General features: G+C 41.4%; 1 protein-coding gene across 1 annotated transcript in view; it reads left to right on the forward strand.

The window, feature by feature from the left end:
* The first annotated feature begins 651 nt into the window (after positions 1-651).
* The window catches only part of NINJ2 (ninjurin 2), a 55278-nt gene continuing 34519 nt past the window's right edge, over positions 652-21410 (forward strand). Inside the window, exon 1 of the mRNA XM_077468946.1 lies at positions 652-797. Coding sequence (XP_077325072.1) covers positions 669-797 — 129 coding nt within the window. The 5' untranslated portion in view covers positions 652-668. The remainder of the gene's footprint in view (positions 798-21410) is intronic.

Consider the following 21410-nt stretch of genomic DNA (forward strand, 5'->3'; position numbering starts at 1 on the left):
CCATCCAGGGGGTCACACACACCCGCTGCCGAGCTAACCCCTCACACTGGGAAGGAGGTGAAGTGCAAGTGAGCGGGAGGTCAGCTGCAGGTGAGAAGGAAGTGAAGTGTAGGTGAGCAGGATGGTAAATGCAGGTAAAAAGTAAGTCACCTTCAACTGAAAAGCAAGTCATCTGCAAGTGAGAAGAAGATAAACTGCAGAAGTGAAGGTCAACTGCAGAAAAGAAGGGGTCAACTGTGGCTGAGAAGGATCTTAACTGCATTAAAAAAGGAGGTCAGAAGGTACTGCGGAAGAGAAGAAGGTCAACATAAGAAAAGAAGGAGGTCAACTGTGGCTAAAAAGGAGGTCAAGTGAGAAGGAGGTTAACTGCAGAAGAGGAGATCAACAAAAGATGTAAACTGCAGGTGAGAAAAATGTAAACTGTAGATGAGAAATGCGACATGTGTAGGGCAGCAGGGAGTCGACTGTATCTACACAAGCCGTTCATTTCCTTGTGAGCAATTTATTCAATAACTTTTTAACAGTACTGCCATGAGATAACATTCACTTATTTTATTTTCGCACTCGTAGTGTTAAACATTTAAGCTTTTCCACAGGCACACAATGAGGAATCTGTGTCGAGCCTTCACTCCCCACACCATGGACCAATTCACACTTCATCTGGATGAATGGAACATGTGTGTGGAGACATGACCCCCTCCCTCTGCTCTGCGTGCAGCCACAACAACAGCAGCATCAGCACTCACCCACATCAGCACAGAGAGATGGGTACTCCCAGAGAAAGGATCAGTGTGGAGGTCAGTACACTTCATGGAGAAGGGACTGGGGGTGGGGGTTGCCTTTTTTTATCACTCACCCCAGGGCATTTAGGAAGTTTGTGTAGAATGCTTCTTTTAAGAACTATTTCAGATTCCACGTCAGCTTGTGTCATTCACTGCTGCATGGCAAACAGGCAAATCAGCTTTTAACAGGCTTTCTGCTTCATCTTCAGATGTGTCCAGTTTCCTCTCTTGATTAAATGATAAAGGATTATTATCCTGCAGAACAAAGATTTTTGTAATACTATTACTAACCCCTTAAAATGAATCCTTGGTTTGGGCTGTGTTTTGCCTGCATTTTGGTGGATGGGCCGCTCATGTAGAACAGAAGCACCTTGCTAACTTCAATGTGATCTCTCACATGCTAGCAGTAGATCAGTATAGCTGCTACAAGTGTAATTTTTATGACTTTAGCAAGGGCTCATGCTGAGGGATGCAGGTAGAGGGCCTTTGGACTTTTAGGCAGACCATAGATGATGCGATTTTCCTTCCCGTAACTGTGGGTTGCAGGAAAGAAAATCGTTAGATTCCCCCATCAACACACTCAGTGTCGATGGGGGAATCCTTCCTGTGGAGCTATTGTGTTATCCCTGCAGGGGGGACCCGTCCTTGCCAGGAGAACACAATGATTATTGCTAGCTGCTCTAGCCACCGGCAGTAATTGCATGCTAAAAATCTGACATGCTGGTTGTACCCAAGTTGATTGATGGACCAACTTGGGTACAATCAGCCTGTAGCCAAGTTGATCGATGGATTGACTTGGGTACAATCAGCCAGCCTGCCCATACATGGATTTGCATCTTGGCCAGTTCAGCAGATTTTAAACATTTATGGCAAGCTTAACTTTCTCTCTCTATCAATTATACCTCTGTCTGTCTCCCTTTCTTTTGCTGTCCCACTCTTTCTATATACGGTATATTTATCTATCTTTTTATCTATATAACGTGTGTAAATTATTTTTTATCGTATTCTCTCCTCCCTTTCCTCTGTATTCCATTCACTGGAATTTCCGTCTTGCATGTCAGAACATGGAAAACGCTTAACTTGCCCCAGATGTTGGTGGGCACAAATCATTCATATTCATCTATACAGGAATATACTTCCATAAAATATGCGCTTGCCTTGGCTGACTTCTCTGAGTGCAGAGGGTAAATTCCTGGTAAAATGTGACCTCTTCTTCCTGAAGTCAAACACAAATTGCAGCAGGAGAGCCTAATTGTTTGCCCAATGCACAATGTGACTGTTTATGCTTTACTATGAAGTTTTGTTTCTGATTTACCTGTATTATTAGATATTTTTATGTAATCATAAACTAAATTAGGGGGGATTGTTTACACTGGTGGGTAGCGTCTGCATTGGTTGCCGCAATGAGATTAAAGGCAGAGAACTGGAATACGTATAAATAATTTTGCGCAACAGCCCAAAATGATAAGCTGCCAGCACAATGTGATAAACTCACAATAATTTGTGTATGAATCAGTGTTGCGCTCACAACACTTAATGAACTTACTTTTAGTGCAATATAATAACACTAAATATACAAAATATACTAATAAATCAATTGCATATAGGAATATGTGAATATTTCAGCAAAAACTAAAATATATTACTTCCATGAATCAAACGTGAAATAAATGGTACACTGTAATATCTAAATAGTGGGAAATCAAAACGGTCTGCTTTGATGCAGTGCAAGAAACACACTGATAGGAAGAGAGAGCAGGGTGACAGAGGTGACATCATCAGTCTGCTGCTTTTTCTTCACTGTCTGGTCACAGGTTGAGGGAGGGACAAGACATGTAAGTGAAACTGCAGCAGAGAAAGGTCAGGTCCCTTCACCTGCCATATAGGTTTGTGCTGTGTAACAGAGTTATGTAAATCTCAGGAGTGGACAGACAGAAATACAAATCCGTTGGCAGGTTAAATAGCCCCCCATATATATTTCATCTGTGTATTTAGCTGTTTCCCTGGAGTTCAGATTTCAAGGGCTGGAATTTGCCTTCATCCCACTAATCTAGAATAGTGTTGGTTTGAGTTCAGAGCGTACAGTCTCAGGCCAGGTCTGGACTCCAAGGAAATAATAGCTATTATTTCACATGTACTATTTATATGCAACAGCATGTGGCCCCCATACCAAGCGCATAAAAGGCTACTTCCATTACGTCACTGACACAGCTAAATACTTCCAATAGTTCATTACAGTTTTTAGGAGAGGGATATGAGCCAACTGCTAACCTATGATGTCTTTCAGGTACACAATTAAGAAACTATTCAAATATATATTTGCCCTGCAAAACTGCATGCACATTCACCGTGCAATTGCTAGCAAAATGGAAAATACTACATTATGCTCACTAAATGGAGCTGGCGATTACAGCTCTGTACAGTTGTTCCCACCCTCTTTTCAGTGTGCCTCTAGTTTATGTTTTGACTACATGTATTGCTGGAGCCAAACATATGATTTTGTTATGATCTGCACAAGTCTGGATTAAAGTTTTCTATAATCTGCAAGATGTCATTTGGATCAAGTCACTGAAGTGGATTTTATATAAAAAAGACAGTGCAGCGCTTAAGTAAAACCAAGTCCATATATGAAATATAAATAAATATAAATTAATGAATAATCCGTGAAATCTTCAGTGATGAACACAATGTTGCATGCAGGTGACTTGGGAAACACAGACCTCCACCAATTGTAAAGATAACAGCTCACCTCGCTAGATGGACCCTTTCATTACAGAGGGTCTAACATGCCTTCCCACTCAGGGTATCTAATGGTGAATCCACAGGCACTATCCACACGGTTCCCTTAAGACTGGGTATACTGTTCAGCGCTATGCACTCCAAAGCCACATATGCCATACACATAAAAAACAACACATAGGGGGTTATTTACTAAAGGTAAATCCACTTTGCACTGCAAGTGCCCTCGGAAGTAAAGTTGCTGTAGATCCAAGGGGGACATGCAAGGAAAATAAAAAACAGCAATTTAGCTAGCATATGATTGGATGATAAAATCAGCAGAGGTTCCACTCATTTCAGAACTACCCCTTAGATTTACAGCGACTGCAGTTCCAAGTGCACTTGCAGTGCAAAGTGGATTTGCCTTTCGTAAATAACCCCCATAGTGTTCTCTGCGTATATATACACAATTTAATAATATAATGAATAATAATAAAACTCACAAAAATGGCACTTAAGACCAAGTGCCAGGTAAACAGCATGTATGTATACACTTCAGCAAAAGCTGCGGGTGGCATCACGTCTGTAAATTGTGCATATACGCAGAGAACACTATGAGTTGTTTTTTATGTTTATGGCATATGTAGCTTTGGAGTGCAAAGTGCTGAACAGTATACCCAGTCTTAAGGGGACCATGTGGATAGCTCCTGTGGATTCACCATTAGATACCCTGAGTGGGAAGGCGTGTTAGACCCTCTGTAATGAAAGGGTCCATGTAGTGAGGTGAGCTGTCACTGGTGGAGGTCTGTGTTTCACACAAAGTTACCTGCATGCAACATTGTGTTCATCACTGAAGATTTTACAAATTATTCATTCATTTATATTTATTTATATTTCATATATGGACTTGTTTTTTTTTACTTAAGCACTGCACTGTCTTTTTTATGTTTTCATCTCAGGGATTTGAATTTTGACCCTTGGTGTTCAGCAGCTAGTTTCTTAAATAATGTCTTTATGCTGATTTTTTCTTTATCCATTACTGAAGTGGCTCTACTAAAAGGAAATAGACTGTGCACTTTGCATGTGTAACTGCACTCTGCATGTGCAGTTGCTCTAATTTTCCCCAGAATTTAGTGAATGTCATAAAGCTCTGCTGATTTCCATCCTCCAATTATGTGTAAGAAAAAATTCTATTTTTTTTTTTATTTCCTAGCACCTGATTCAACACCGGGTATTCTTCACAAACTGAAGCTTAACCCCATTCACTAGGTTCTGGGGAAAATAAGTGCAACTGCACTTGTAGAGTGTAACTGCGCTTGCAAAGCGCACAGCCTATTTGCCTTTAGTAAATATAACCCACTGCTTGCCAACTCTGCTGAGACTGTAAGTTACAGCTATCTCCTGATAAATGGATTGGTTATAGAGATCACACTTGCAATGCTTAGCTTTGGGGAGGCAGTCAAAAATCATTTATAGCTCCAGTTAAAAAATCTTCACAAATCTTCAATAGCTCTGGAATATGGACCCTGCATACATAGCAGCTTAGGACACTGCAGCCATTGCCATGCAAGCCTGTACATAATAACAGCACACCATCCTACAGTTTACAAGACAACAATACTGCAGAGTTATCTAATGGGACTGGTATACAGTTGTGTTCATAAGTATGCATACCCCGACAGAATTTATGATTTCTTGAACATTTTTCAGAGAATATGAATGATAACACAAAAACTGTTCTTCCACTCGTGGTTAGTGTTTGGCTGAAGCCATTTATTATCAATCAAATGTGTTTACTCTTTTTAAATCATAATCACAACAGAAACTACCCAAATGACCCTGATCAAAAGTTTACATACCCTGGTGATTTTGGCCTGATAACATGCACACAAGTTGACACAAAGGGGTTTGAATGGATATTCAAGGTAACCATCCTCACCTGTGATCTCTTTGCTTGTAATTAGTGTGTGTGTATAAAAGGTCAGTGAGTTTCTGGACTCCTGACAGAACCTTGCATCTTTCATCCAGTGCTGCACTGACGTTTCTGGATTCTGAGTCATGGGGAAAGCTAAAGAATTGTCAAAGGATCTGCGGGGAAAAGGTAGTTGAACTGCATAAAACAGGAAAGGGATATAAAAAGATATCCAAGGAATTGAGAATGCCAATCAGCAGTGTTCAAACTCTAATCAAGAAGTGGAAAATGAGGGGTATTTATAATAACTTCTCAAACAAGTGAGTATGAAGGCAGCCCCTGTTGGGGTAGAAGTTAAAATCACGCAACTTCAAGAATCTAAATTCCATAGCTCTGCATCTACAAGACTCCTCAATATTCGATAAGTCTCTACAATTAAGATTTTCCTCTCCCTGTTAACAGTTTATTAAAGACTGCGCCAATGCTGAAGTTAATAAAATTCAGGCAGCCTTTGTCCAAAGGAAAGCAGAGATGAAAGCAGAAACTGCACACAAGAAAGCACTAATAGAAGCAGTGGTGGAAGCTGAAGCTAAACACAAGAAAGCAGAAATGGAAGCCAAAGCTGCATGCAAGAGTGCAGCGATAGAAGCTTTGGAGAAACAATGTGACTATGCCACAGCCATGGCAAGGGTAAAGATTTTACAGCAAGCTGCTAGTGAAAGTAAAGGATGCAACAGCAGCGGACATTCAGTTGCATTGTATGCATCATAATCCTCACGCACTCTCCAAAAACTTCAGCTCCCAGTAACAGCAGGCTGTATCCCTCAACCAAGGTCAGTGCATTGCACCTACCACTTCTCAAGACAACCTGCCTACTCTTCCCCCAAAGTACACCAGGCTTTTGCACCTCAGCAAACTGTGAACACCAGTATGTAAATAAAAGACAATAAACCTTACCATGGGACTAGTCAATAACCTCCTACCAAGCATACTGCTCCACAGCCAACACCTAACATGGAACTCTAAGCCAGTGTCAGGTATGAAAATCTTTCCATATCTCCCATAATCACACAATCTCAGCACACCAGCCAGCATAACTAACTTTGTTCATGCAGCTGCACATCCATAGTCTTAAAATGTAGACATGTCACAGTTTGCTAAATACATGCTTCACCAAGAGCTTACCAAGATAGGTCTTACGAAGTTGGATGACAAACCTGAAAACTACAGAAGTTGGAAACACCTTCAAATCCACAATCAGAGGACTAGATGCCACAACTACAGAACAACTGGATCTGCTAAATGTGTACATATACAGTATACTGTATATGTATACAAAAATGTGTATCAATCACTTGGATCAAGGTAAAAGGAAAAAAATTAAGTTTCCTTTCATTCATTTTCTTACTTGTGTGAGTTCATTATGAGATTTGCAGATACTAAGGCCGCGTACACACGCGGGGACTGTTCGCTCAACTTTGTTCGTCAAACAGTTTCAGCAGACAGTCCGCTCAAAATTAGCATGGACGGACTTGGCCTAAGAATTATCCAAGCTTCTCCATTGGGGAGTCCAATCCTCTCAGTCCACCTTCTCCAAGGCCTGCAAGCTCACACTTTTCACAGAGGTTCAGAGTCTGTGTAAAGGACTGATGTTCTACCTGCAAATACTACAGTCTCTGAAAAGACTGATCAGAGCAAGAAAATCAAGAACCCAAATTGCAAATGTTCCATACCAACCAAACCACACCTGTTTAGGAAGTGCATCTGCTTCAGAAAGAACCTTGTAAGAACACAAAGCCCTTGTACACACGGTCAGACATTCCGATGTAATGGTGGGGGTAGCACAGACCAAACAGTGCCTCATGCTTGATTCATATATACCCCAATGGTCATCCTGAAAGGCTGTGAGGCTGTATACTTTTCTAGATGATCAGAGTGACCAATCTCTTGCAAGATGAAAGCTTTTTGATTTGTTAAACATACAGTAACAGCAGATGCCTTACTATACAGTAGTAGCACCCCGAAATGGCAGTGTAGACATACCATTGCTCACTCTCATCGAGTGCAAACAGATTCCAACCAACAGAGGGGGAATACTTACTCCTACAACTGCTTCTCACAACTCTCACTTGAGAGGTATAGCTGACAACATACCAGCTCTTGAAAGAAATGCCAATATTACCCTACTTGGCAGAGACATCCCAGGAGTACACAAGACTCATCAACAAATCAACAGGCCACATGATGCACCATATGCCCAACACCTGGACCTAGGCTGGGTCATTGTAGGCAATGTCTGTATTTCAGAGATTTCTTCTTTCCAAACTTGCGTCCTGCCAAATGTTCACATAACCCGTTTTGAACAGTGCCCCCAGTGCTATCAGGACAAGTCCAACAGCTGGGTAGCACTACTACCATTTTATGCCTCAAGAAAGAAACTACCAAATAATATTTCAGCATGCAGAAGTATGATTTGTTTCTTTACAACACTCCTTGAACAGAAAACCTGGGATGAAGAAACACTTTGTTGACTTTATGCAGAAGGTTTTTGTGAGAGATCATGCTGAGCCTGCACCACCTCTCAAGGAAAGAGACAAATGTTGGTACTGCATACCATTTTTGAAAGCCAGATCAAATCAGGGTGCTCTTTTACTCCAGTGCTTGATATGAAGGTGTTTCACTCAATGACATCCTTCTCACTGGGCCTGATTTAACCAAAAACCTTATAGAATTTTTGCTTTGTGTAAAACAAGAACCAGTTGCTGTTATGGCTGACATTCAGCAAATGTTCCACAGTTTTATCATTTGAGAAGATAACAGAAACTTCCTCAGTTTCCAATGGTATCACAACAATGATGTCTGCAGCAAAGTTATAGACTACTGAATTAAAGTACATGTTTTTGGTCTTTCTCCCGCTGTAGCATTTCATGGGCGGTGAAGGACTGCTTTAATAAGGTGGAAAAGAATTCCAAGCTGATGTACACAAATTTGTGGAAAAAACACAGATTGGGACACCCCATTATCAAGTGAAAAAAAACAAAGATGGGAATCATGGAAAGAGTCCCAGAAAGCACTAGTACAACTTCAGATACCACGATCTTTCATTTCTGCATCCCTAACAAATGCCAACAGAAAGAGAGATCCATGTTTTCTCTGCTGTTCCCATTGAAACAATAGCTGCGGTAGCCTACCTCCATAAAGAGATTGAATCATATCTTTTTCACTATATTGAAGATCCCTTTTTCATTACTCATTCTTATTTTCCCTGAGTGACTTTTTGGAATACCTTAACAACAATGATGTCAACCTTCAATTTATAGGAGATGGGCACCCTGTGGTGTCTTGCTCTAACTTTGGTAGACTACGACTTTGGGAGTACGATCTTACAGGAAACCTACCTTAAGAAATTCTCTGCTACGTGCAAGCAGTTGCAATCCAGCACATGTCTTAAAAGCAATCACAAAGGTTCAGTTTATAAGGGTCAGACAGAACTGTTCCACTATTTGGAGTTTGATAAAGATGCTGATTGGAGAGAATGAAGGGCATAGAATACAGCTAGAAGCACCCCCATAAATAGCTTGATTGGAAGTGAAATATATAAATAAATGGTATGTGGCGCTAACTATACTGTAAAAAATATATAAGCACACACTAAAATATAAAATCTGATAATTCCCAATTCAACAATCCACTAAAGTGCAATGAAAAATAAATGTGCAAAATTCACAGTATCAATCAAAAATCCATCATGGTAAATAAAAACATGACTCTATGAAAATGTAAGTGTGAATAATAAAGTGTAATAGTGATACCTGTAACAATGTGCAAGCAGATATACATACAAATAAATAAATAGACAATGCCAACGTGCTGAATATTCTAAAGTGCAATCCGTGACACACAATAAACAATGATGGGATAGTGCAAATAATGTTTTGAATCCACAAAGAAGTCCAAACCACTATGAGCAAAGTCCCAGTATTTTCAAATACCAATTTCAAATAAAAGGATCAGATCTTCTTCTAATGGTTCATCACCAACTATATTAAAGTGCAAATCAAAGTGCAATAGACGATCAATTGATGCAAATCCAGTGTGATCCGTGCAATCTGGGGTGCGCTCCCTGTTTCCCCCAGCCTCTCACCTCTATTAACGGCCCCCGCAGGCCTAGTTGCGCTGTAAAATGGTGACCGATATCTCAAATCAGTCAAACGATCTCCCACGATCTTAATGGTCAATGCGGTCCACAGCGATAAAAAACTCTCCAACCAGAAAATATTCCCAATCATAGGGTGAGAGAAAAAAGAGGATAGGGGCTCCAAAGTGTAGTAAATAAGTATTAAAATTTTATTGCCACAATATCCACTTACATTTAAAAACGTAGGACACAATAAGGACACAAAATACTTCCGGTCTCGGCTGTGACCAGAAGTGATGATGACACCTGGCTTCTCCCTGGCACGTTGCGTCACTGCTCACGTGACTTTATCAAAGGCTACTAAAGCCGAGTACACACTAACAGTTTTTTTTTGTGCTACCCAGGGGGTTGCATCAAGAAAACTTGACAGCCTTGGTCGGAGCATTGTACTAACCATGCAAGGTTAGTCTAACCATCTCCCCTGCTGTCCTGTGTGTTCTGACAGGGATACACCCCCCCACCAGAACACTCCAATCAGCTCTCTCTGCCATTGACTGAGAGCATTGATTGGGTGGCGTCGGATGCTGATTTTCCCTGGGGTGGGGGGGTATGGGGGGGGGGAGAAGGAGCAAGGAGCAATCTGCCCTCTATAAGAACTCTGTTTTGTGGGGCCCAGGGAGTTAGTCAAATTGACTTTAAGATACATCCATATTTAGGTCGTAACATGTAACAAAGAGCACCTGACCGCACCCCCCAATCCCTCATTGTGACAACGAGTAGGGGATCTTCTCCCCGCACCCGCTGTCACAATTCAAAGACAACGCGGCCGTGCAAGGTTCTGCCCACATAGCCACGTCAATCATTTACAGTTTTCTGTGAATGAATAAACTACAAGTACAGTCTTCCATTTCGACAGGTGGCTTATAGTTCTCAATGAACTTCGAGGGCGCTGGTGAGTGCTCTCATGGTTCATTTATTCTTCCTGGACTTCAGCATACAGTATAAGAGGTGAGGGCAGACAGCTGACTAAGAATCTGCAGTATCCTGGCATTGCACCCGTGATGGTGTAATGCTTTACAGGCTGCAGAGTTAAAAAAATAATAATAAATGCACATTTTTATTACCTTCAAAAAGATGTCCATTTTTTTTTTTTAACAAAAGGTGAACTTAGCCTTTAAATACTGCATGAGATTGTCAACATGGATTACATCATGAGACTCTATTTATTTGATTTGTCTCATTTAATCTTTTATTCGTTATGCCTGCAGGCTGTTATGCTTGTCTCATGAGTTTAAATCATCTGTTTTCCAACATTGCATATGCATATCTATCATATATCTATGAGTGGCGTTGGAAGATGATAGTGCATTCTTTCCAGTGATCCAGCTGCAGTTTAGGGCTGTTACTAACGATTATTTTCATAATTGATTACCGTATATACTCGAGTATAAGCCGAGATTTTCAGCCTCTTTTTTGAGGCTGAAAGTGCCCCCCTCGGCTTATACTCGAGTCATCGCCGTCTGACTGCTCGATCAGCGTATCGAGCAGACAGACGGCGGACATACTACAATTCGAAAGCCGCGCCTCCGCCTCCGCCTCCGCCTGTGATAGGCGGAACACTGAATTTCCCAGCAGCCTGTGTTCCGCCTATCACGGACATCGTCTCATCCTCGTCCGTAGTACGAGGATGAGACGATGTCCGTGATAGGCGGAACACAGGCTGCTGGGAAATTCAGTGTTCCGCCTATCACAGGCGAAGGCGGAGGCGCGGCTTTTGAATTTTAGAATGGCCGCCGAGGCGCCGATCCTGGCAAGGCACGGGACGGAGGCAAGGCAAGGCACGGCACGGGACGGGACGGAGGCAAGGCACGACACGGGACGGAGGCAAGGAGGCAAGGCACGGCACGGGACGGAGGCAAGGAGGCAAGGCACGGCACGGGACGGAGGCAAGGAGGCAAGGCACGGGACGGAGGCTCGGGACACAGGCTCGGGACACAGGTAGGCTGGACACACACACACACACACACACACACACACACACACACACACACACACACGGACACACACACACAGGGATGGATGGATGGAGACACACACACACAGGGATGGATGGATGGATGGAGACACACACACACAGGGATGGATGGATGGATGGAGACACACACACACAGGGATGGATGGATGGATGGAGACACACACACACAGGGATGGATGGATGGATGGACACACACACACACAGGGATGGATGGATGGATGGACACACACACACACAGGGATGGACGGACACACAGGGATGGACGGACACACAGGGACGGACACACACACAGGGATGGACAGGCATGTCTCACCCTCGGCTTATACACGAGTCAATAAGTTTGCCAGTTTTTTTGGGGGTAAATTGGGGGCCTCGGCTTATATTCGGGTCGGCCTATACTCGAGTATATACGGTAGTTGGCTGATTATTGTTTCGATTAATCAGATAAAAACCTCAAAAAAAAGTTTGGTGTATAATTTAGTTTAGTTTTAAGTTTAAAAGACAATTTATTCTTGAATATCTCTATGCGGTAGTAAACATAAATAATATATATATATATATATATATATATATATATATACACAGTGCCTTGAAAAAGTATTCATACCCCTTTAAATTCTCCACATTTTGACATGTTACAACCAAAAACGTAAAGTTATTTTATTGGGATTTTATGTGGTAGACCAACACAAGGTGGCACATAATTGTCAACTGGAATAAAAATGATAAATGATTTTCCAAATGTTTTACAAATAAATATCTGAAAAGTGTGGCATGCATTTGTATTTAGCCCCCCTGAGTGAAAACTTTGTAGAACCACCTTTCCCTGCAATTACAGCTGCAAGTCTTTTTGGGTATGTCTCTACCAGCTTTGCAAATCTAGAGTGAAATTTTCCCCCATTCTTCTTTGTAAAATAGCTCAAGTTCTGTCAGATTGGATGGAGAGCATCTGTTAACAGTAATTTTCAAGTCTTGCCACAAATTCTCAATTGGATTCAGGTCTGGACTTTGACTGGGCCATTCTAACACATAAATATGCTTTGATCTAAACCATTCTATTGTAGCTCTGGCTGTGAGTTTAGGGTCGGTGACCTGCTGGTAGTTAAATCTCCACCCCAGTCTCCAGTTTTTTGCAGACTTTAACAGGTTTTCTTCTAAGATTGCCCTGTATTTGCCTCCATCTCTCTTCTCATCAACTCTGACCAGCTTCCCTTTCCCTGCTGAAGGAAAACATCACCACAACATGATGCTGCCACCACCATGTTTCACAGTGGGGGTGGTGTGTTCAGGGTGATGTGTTAGTTTTCTGGCACACATAGCGTTTTTCTTTTAGGCCAAAAAGTTCAATTTTGGTCTCATCTGACCAGAGCACTTTCTTCCTCATGTTTGCTGTGTCCCCCACATGGCTTCTCACAAACTGCAAACAGGACTTCTTATGGCTTTCTTCTTGCCACTCCTCCATAAAGGCCAGATTTGTGGAGGGCACAACTAATAGTTGTCCTGTGGACAGATTCTCCCACCTGAGCTGTGGATCTCTGAAGCTCCTCGAGAGTTAACATGGGCCTCTTGGCTGCTTCTCTGATTAATGCTCTCCATGCCCGGCCTGTCAGTATTGGTAGGTTTTCAGTTGTACCATACTCTTTCCATTTTCCATTTCCATTTTGATGATGTGAACAGTGCTCCATGAGATGTTTTTATAACCTAACCCTGCTTTAAACTTCTCCACAACTTTATCCCTGACTTGTCTGGTGTGTTCCTTGGCCTTCATGATGCTGTTTGTTCACTAAATTTCTCTAACAAACCTCTGAAGGCTCCACAGAACATCTGTATTTATACCGAGATTCAATTACATACAGGTGGACTCTATTTACTAATTAGGTGACTTTTGAAGGCTATTGGTTCCACTAGATTTTAGTTAGGGGTATCAGAGTAAAGGGGGCTGAAAACAAATGCAGGCCACACTTTTCAGATATTTATTTGTAAAAAAATTGAAAACCATTTATTGTTTTCCTTCCACTTCACAATTATATGCTACTTTGTGTTGGTCTATCACATAAAATCCCAATAAAATAAATGTGAGTTTTTGGTAGTAGCATGACAAAATGTGGACAATTTTAAGGGGTATGAATACTTTTTCAGGGCATTGTATACTATTATAGGTTAAATCTGGTATATATCATCAGACTAATGCCATGTACAGACGATCGGACATTCCAACAACAAAATCCTGGATTTATTTCTGACAGACGTTGGCTCAAACTTGTCTTGCATACACATGGTCGCACAAATGTTGTCGGAAATGCCAAACGTCAAGAACGCAGGGACGTACAAGTACAACGAGCCGAGAAAAATTAAGTTCAATATCCATTGAGGCTCTTCTGTTTGATTCCAAGCATGCGTGGAATTTTTTAGGCGTTGGAATTGTGTACACACGATCAGAATTTACGACAACAAATTTGAGATACAGCTCTCAAATATTGTTTGTCAGAAATTCCGACAAAAAATGTCCAATGCAGCCTACACAAGCTCACATCATACATTTAGAATGATACAGATAGCCTTCGCGTTACTATATAAATGTGAAACCTACGTCTATGATAAAAATTTAGCAGTGAATCTCATATAGGAAAAAATTTAAAGAATTACAAAAAAAAGTGCTCATAAAAAGTGCTATATAAAAAATTAATATAATAAACATGCACTATCAGCAATAATGAATAAATATATACACGCACAATTTTCAATTAAAGTGCTAAAGGATGTAGCAGGGTCTACTAGTATTCACATAATACTAAATAAAATTAAGTCCATGATAATCCTGCGCAATCGGCCGTTTTTAAAACTTTTTTTTGCATTGATACATGTCCCCTGGGGCAGGACCCGGGTCCCCAAACACTTTTTAGGACAGTAACTTGCATATTAGCCTTTAAAATTAGCACTTTAGATTTTGAACGTTGGAGTCCCATAGACTTTAATAGGGTTCTAAAGTTCACACGAAGTATGCTATATACTAGCTCCATCGAATCTTCTTTATACATTCGACAGACACCATAAGCCTTCAAAGACAGATTCGACCGTAATTCATGTGGATTTTCGGACGAATGCAATTTTTGAACGAAAAACAAAATAAATAAAAACGAATTTCGGGAGTAACTAAATTAATAAATTTTTCGGACGAAAACGAAATTCCGAAATGAAATATTTTACTCTGCACATGTCTACTAGACATGTGCATTCGTTTTCATCTGAATGCATTTTCGTCCGAATTTCAGCTATTTTCGTTTTCGTTTTGACAAAGGATAATGAAAGCACAGAATCCGAAAAACGAAGAGATCAGACATAAATAAATGCTTTATTTTCGTTTTAGTTGTTACAACAGTTCGATATAGAATAGGAGATTCGACGTGACTCTGACAATAACAATCTGTGTCTATAGAACCTGTGGTCGAATGTGCCTAACCTTACCTCTATTAGTCCAAGATTATATAGAGAAAATATTCGACAGAGAAAAAAAGATTTGACAGAGAGAAAAGATTCTGCAAGTTACTGTCCTAAAAAGTGTTTGGGGACCCGGGTCCTGCCCCAGGGGACATGTATCAATGCAAAAAAAAGTTTTAAAAACTGCAGTTTTTTCGAGAGCAGTGATTTTAATAATGATTAAAGTGGAACAATAAAAGTGTAATATTCCTTTCAATTTCGTAGGGGGGGGGGGGGGGGGGTGTCTATAGTATGCCTGTGAAGGGGCACATGTTTCAGGCACTTACTGATATGTATGGATGGTATACTGAGCTGTATGTGTGCTGCACTGTATATTCTGATATTTAAACAAATAATGCATTCTGTATTCAGGCCAACTAATCGATTATGAAAAAAGTTGACAACTATTTTCATAAACGATTATAATTAATTATGTCAATTAGTTGTTTCAGTTCTAGTGTAGTTGATTCAGTTCCCAGCTGATGATGCATATTAACTCAACAGATGTAGCCGCTCCCACCTCTTTGAGTAAGCCCTATAGAGGTGAAATGCGTCAGTTGGCAGTGGCGGTGGATTTGAAGCCGATTCTCACACTAGCTTTACACGGTTAACTTGGACAGTCTGATGTCTTTCTACTCCGTTTGATATGAGTCCACCTCAAAGTTATAGATCTAAGATACAAATTAAGTGTGGTTTTTGTCCTCGGTAAGGCAAAGCTCATCCCGAAACCAGCACCATTCCAAGGCTTCAATGCTGTGCAGTCCCGTTAGCTGTTGAATTGCTGAAATAGACTTTGAAATAGACTCTTTTCACTTTTACACATACACCAGGATAGTATTGGTTTGCATAGACAACCAAACAAAATAGTTCTATGTATATGTTAGTAACAGAGTTAAAAGCATCAGCAAGTTTTCCACTCCCGATCAACGTACCTACAGAGTACAGACGTCAACCTCACTTATCGCAGCACTCGTGCAGTACCAGCCACTTCATTTCTGGACGTTTCATAGTCTGATTTTCTCTCACATAGCTATGATCTGCATTCAGTGTATCTGGTGATTTATATTCTACTTCTGACCTGTGGAATTCTCTGGTCAGAATGGTAGTGCGGCTGTAATCACCAGCTACACACAGAGGGTTATTTACAAAAGGCAAATCCACTTTGCACTGCAAGTGCACTTGGAAGTGCAGTCGCTCTAAATCTAAGGGGTAGATCTAAAATGAGTGGAAGATCTGCTGATTTTATCATCCAATCATGTGCAAGCTAAAATGTTGTTTTTTATTTTCCTTGTATGTCCCCCTTGGATCTACAGCGACTTTAATTCCAAGTGCACTTACAGTGCAATTTCAAGTGCACTTGCAGTGCAAAGTGGATTTTCCTTTAGTAAATAACCCCCACAGTGCAGTGCATGTAGCTGTGTGAGAGAGAATCGGATAACAGCTCTGTGCTGTGTGGGGAAGAGCAAAGGTGAAGATATTGCTGCCTGTGCTCAGGCTGTGAATGTACAGTGCATGGATGAGAGACAGGCAGGCACATGGGCAGGTGTGGAGGGGGTTGTGAGTGGGAAGCTTTGGAGGGTGAAGTGAAATTTGGAGAGGCTCAGCCCACCCATGCACACACAGGGTACAGCAGCAGGCAAGCAAATACAGTCTCAACCCCCCCCCCCCCCCCACAGGAGCCAGGAAGCAGGAGCCAGAGTTGGGGGCAGAGCAGTGATGCAGACAGGAGAGAGGACAGAGCTTCAAAGTCCATCATTGCTTGTTGGGACGCTGTCTGTCCTAGCAACCAATGACTGCAGTGGGGAGATGATTGGGGAGAAGCTAGAGGCAGGACGCTCCCAAAAATAATCCTCACTGGGTGAGTGTCCGAGAGCACACATTGCACCCATTGAGCATACAGTACTGAGTGGAGCCAAGTACACTGGCTCCGGGACTCCAAGCCTGATCTGCTGTACACCGGGATATATTTGAAATCCTGGGACAGTCCCACAAAAACTGGGACGGTTGAGAGCTATAGTTAATGTTTGCATTATTTTTCCTGTTCTCCCCTTTCTTCTCTTTCAAGTGTTTCTGAAACAGTCTTCACTGATAACGTTTGTACTTAATTCTCATTTGATTAATATTTGAAATCATACATTTATGTAAACACATGTATTGTTGTTGCTTGCTTTTTTTAACAAATACAGTGGTAGAGATTGGAATGTAAATGTTACATTAGATTTGCAAAAATCATGTTCGGTCCAATCTATATAGTCTGTCTACAAATTATGTATATGTAGTCAACGTTATCATCACAGGAAATAGCAGATGGAAATCATGCAATCCAAATATATCCAACACTGTTGGATCATAGGAGAACAGAGATATATTTGTATATTTGCTACTACCCACTCATTGGATCTGCTTTTTTTTATAACTTTAAAACAGAGCAAGTTCAGTACTTTAAAGCAGCAAGGAATGAGTTGGACTGGGACATAAGGGTAATAACTCGGGGATCTATCAAGGTAAGGTCATAGATCCTTTGTTTTTCACATTTACAAAAGAAAGATACAACATTGTGGGATGAAGAGGCAGTAGCACTAAATAGCAGTCTAGGGAACAGTGGAAATAAAGAAGAACGTGAACGAAGGGTTAAAGTGGTTCTAAACTTAATTTTTTTTTCTTTTACCTTTTTTTTTTTTAAGATGTTTTTTATTATTATTTTCATTGTAACAAGAAAAATACACCATGACAGTTACAATAAAGCCAGGATTACCAACAGAGCCGCTGTTTGTGTCTATGAACACACACAGCTTTGCTCAATAGCATGCCTACACATATGCCCCCATAGCATACAGCTTGCTATGGGGGGCACACACAGGAGAGGGAGAGCAGAGTACTGGCGGGGGATCCCAGAAGAAGAGGTAAGGGCCCGCACTGTGCAATATCATTGCACAGAGCAGGTAAGTATAACATGTTTTTTATTTTATTTAAAAAAAAATAAGGGTTACAACCACTTTAAGAAGGGAAGAGAGAAAAAAGAAAAAAGGAGGGTTGGGGTAGGGAGTGAGTGGAAGGCAACTGAGGGGAGTAGAAGTTATCTGTGATTGGTGTAAAAAGTGTGTTCATCTGTTGTGACTTTTAAAAGTTTGAATTAAATCACTCTACGATCTGTAAGATGTAATTTGGATCGAGTTACTGTCTGCCAGCTGTACGCTACAGATATCTTGCCACAACTAGATCTGTTATATGGATCACATTTGCAATGCTTAGTTTTGGGGAGGTAGAACATTTCCCACAATCCATTGCCATTCAGTTGTGTTCTCACCTATGTATGGGATGATGTGCTTCTAGATTGACGTTAGCATTATTAGTATTTATCGAGCAATTAATAAATTTTTATTATTCAGCACACCCCTCTCTGCCCTCTTGGCTTGTAGCCAGCTAGTGAGATCACACTAAGGCAGATCAGGTTTCTGCCATGGGAGAGTCGCCACTTTTAACTGTATGGGAACAGAGCCCAGTCACTTCTCTATCCCTTCTGTCACCTGCCCTATGATCAATCAGACAGGCTTTTCTCTGACTCTCAGTCCTGAGAAACAGAACAAAAGCTTTGGATATGGAACAAGGTGTTAAGGTTCACCTGTCGTGGCAGTTGAACACACAAAGACTTGGCAGACGGAAAATGTACTGTGTGCCACACTGGGATAAATTATATCATTTGTCATAGTCATAGTGTTGAGATCTAAATTTCATTTTTTATTTATTTTTTGCTTTTGGGTTTGGATGAGTTTTAAAATATAACTAAGGGCAAAACTTTGTTTGTAGTTTTAGCTAGAGGGAAGATGTATTAGAATACCTGTCAGTTTTTATTGCTGACACTGTTAGGGAGTTTCACACTCTCTATTTGTCCTGTTTACCATAATCGTTGAAAGAAAAAGAAAATCCCATATTTTTTGTTGTCCTCAGAAAAGTGACAGAGGGGAAATATTCCAATGGGGATATTAGTTCTGGTGACCTAGGGGTCCCCAAGAGATTTTCTTAATTTACAGCAATTTCCTCTCACTTCCTGTTAGGCTGTGGGAGAGGAAGTGAAAGTAAATCTCCCCAATAGGAAAATGATGGATAAAATAAACCTTCCAGGGGTTATAACCCTACCTTATTCTATCCAAAATGCAAAATAACTTAAAATGGTATCATACTTAACTTAATTTTCTTTTCCTGGTGCCTATCAATGGCAGCATACCTGTGATAGAGCTCCGCCCGACTCCTCCCTCAGGACCAGTGAACAGCATAAATTAAAGACATAGTCACTCCCCTAGTATTCTCTGTAATATAGAATACTGAGGGTAGGAGCATATGCTACAATGGATAGGCATCAAGAAAGGAAAATTACGGTAAGTATGATACAATTTTCAGTTTTCCTGGTGCCTCCATGGCAGCATACCTGTGATAGATAACTAGCTCACATGAGTGGGTTTAATGCTAATGAAGAAATTTTAATTAGATACTGACATAGCCGCATGAACTGCTTTTCTTCCGAACTCTACCATCCCTGGGTCAATTCAGTAATGTTTAAGAAATGTGTGCTGAGAAGACCAAGTGGTAGCCCTGCATACTGTTTCCAAGGAAATGTTCGCCCTCGCTGCCCATGATGCTGACACTGCTCTAGTTGAATGAGCGTTCACTTGAAACGGAGGCTCCATGCTCCTCACCCTGTAAGCTTTTTGTATCAATTTGATAACTCAGGATACCAAGGTTCTTCCAGAAGCTTTCTTTCCTCTGTTTCTGCCCCACGGGACGATAAACAATCTCTCTGAGTTCCTGAATTTTGCCATAGCTTCCAAGTAGGCCCTGAGGACTCATTACAGGAGTCCGACTCTGAATCAGTAAAAACAGGCAATGCCCGTGGCTCCATTAGATGTGCTGGCGTGGTAAATTTAGGTGTGAAGAGGGGGTGGCCAAAGAAATTTTGTTTTTAGGGTTAGATTCCAGATTGAGGTTTCTTCTACAGGTGCAAACGGATGATTGGATAAGACTTCTAGTATTAAGGGAAGATCCCAGTTAGGAAAAGCGTGCCTGGCAGACGGATGTATCTTCAAGACTCCTCTGAGAAATGTGACTACTAGGGGATCATCTGCCCATTTTGTATTAGTCACTGCAGAAATTTCTACCACTTGCACTTTAAGGGAGCTCTGGCCAAGCCCCAACTCGAGACCGATCTGAATGAACCCCAAAATATCAGAAGTAGAGTGAAAGACTGGATCAAGCCTCTTCCCTATAGCATAGGATAAGAACCTGTCCCAAATCCTTGCATATATGGCATTTGTTGTTGGTTTCCTGGCTTTAAGTAAGTAGGTGGATATGACCTCCTGGGAGCAGCCTAATGACTCAAACCTCCTCCTTTCAACTTCCATACTTGAAGGGTCTGGATGAGCTAGTTTGCCTTGAGTCAGTAGTTGAAGGAAAGGAGGACTCACATTGAGGTGCATGGCTAGCGGGAACCATGGTCTCTTCGGCCAATAATGCAAGACTGTCAGTACTTGGACTGATTCTCTTAGAAGCCCGAGGAGAAACTTAGAAATGAGTGGGTGAGGAGGAAAGGCATATGCTGTCGTGAAGCTCCAAGGGCATGATAACATGTCCACGCCCTCTGCCTGTGGATGCGGAAGGTGAGAGAAGAATCTCCTGAGCCTGGTATTCTCCCGGGTAGCAAAGAGATCCACCTGCAGGGTTTTCCACAGTTTGGAAATTTGGTTGAATACATGAGGATGAAGTGTTCACTTGTTGTTACCAAATTTCCTTGACAAGGTGTCTGCCTGTTCATTTTGCCTGGGAGATATATTGCACTGAGATCTACCAGGTTTCTTTCGGTCCAGATCATTATTGGTTTCACCTCCCTTAGAAGTGCTCTGCTGTGGATGCCTCCCTTTCTCTGTAGATATGAGATTGCTGCCCTGTTGTCTATGCGCAGAAGCACCCCCATCCCTTGATCTGAGGTGTTAATGAGGTCAAGAGTAGGAATGCTGCTCTCATCTTTAGGATGTTGGATACTACGCCTCTGGTGGAAAAAAGACCATCTTCCCTGTTTTCTGAATTCTTTGCAATGGGCACCCCACCCCTGTCCGCTTGCATCGGATGCAATTATGGTCCATTAGCGGAAACCCAAATGATGGGACCTGGATATATTCTCTGGATTCCTCCACCAGTGCAGGCTCCTGAGCATTAGTGCCATCAACAGAATTGTCTGAGAGAGTTGCTGCCTCCTCTATTGTGCTAGGAATCCTATCTGGAAGTGTCTCAGATGCCAGTGAGACCACGGGACTAAAGGTATACAAGAGGACATTGTGCCTTTGAGGCTCAGGCACT

Source organism: Lithobates pipiens, unplaced genomic scaffold, assembly GCF_037356315.1.
Source record: "Lithobates pipiens isolate NorthernLeopardFrog02 unplaced genomic scaffold, aLitPip1_a1.2 Scaffold_8, whole genome shotgun sequence".
NCBI classification, from domain to species: Eukaryota; Metazoa; Chordata; class Amphibia; order Anura; family Ranidae; genus Lithobates; species Lithobates pipiens.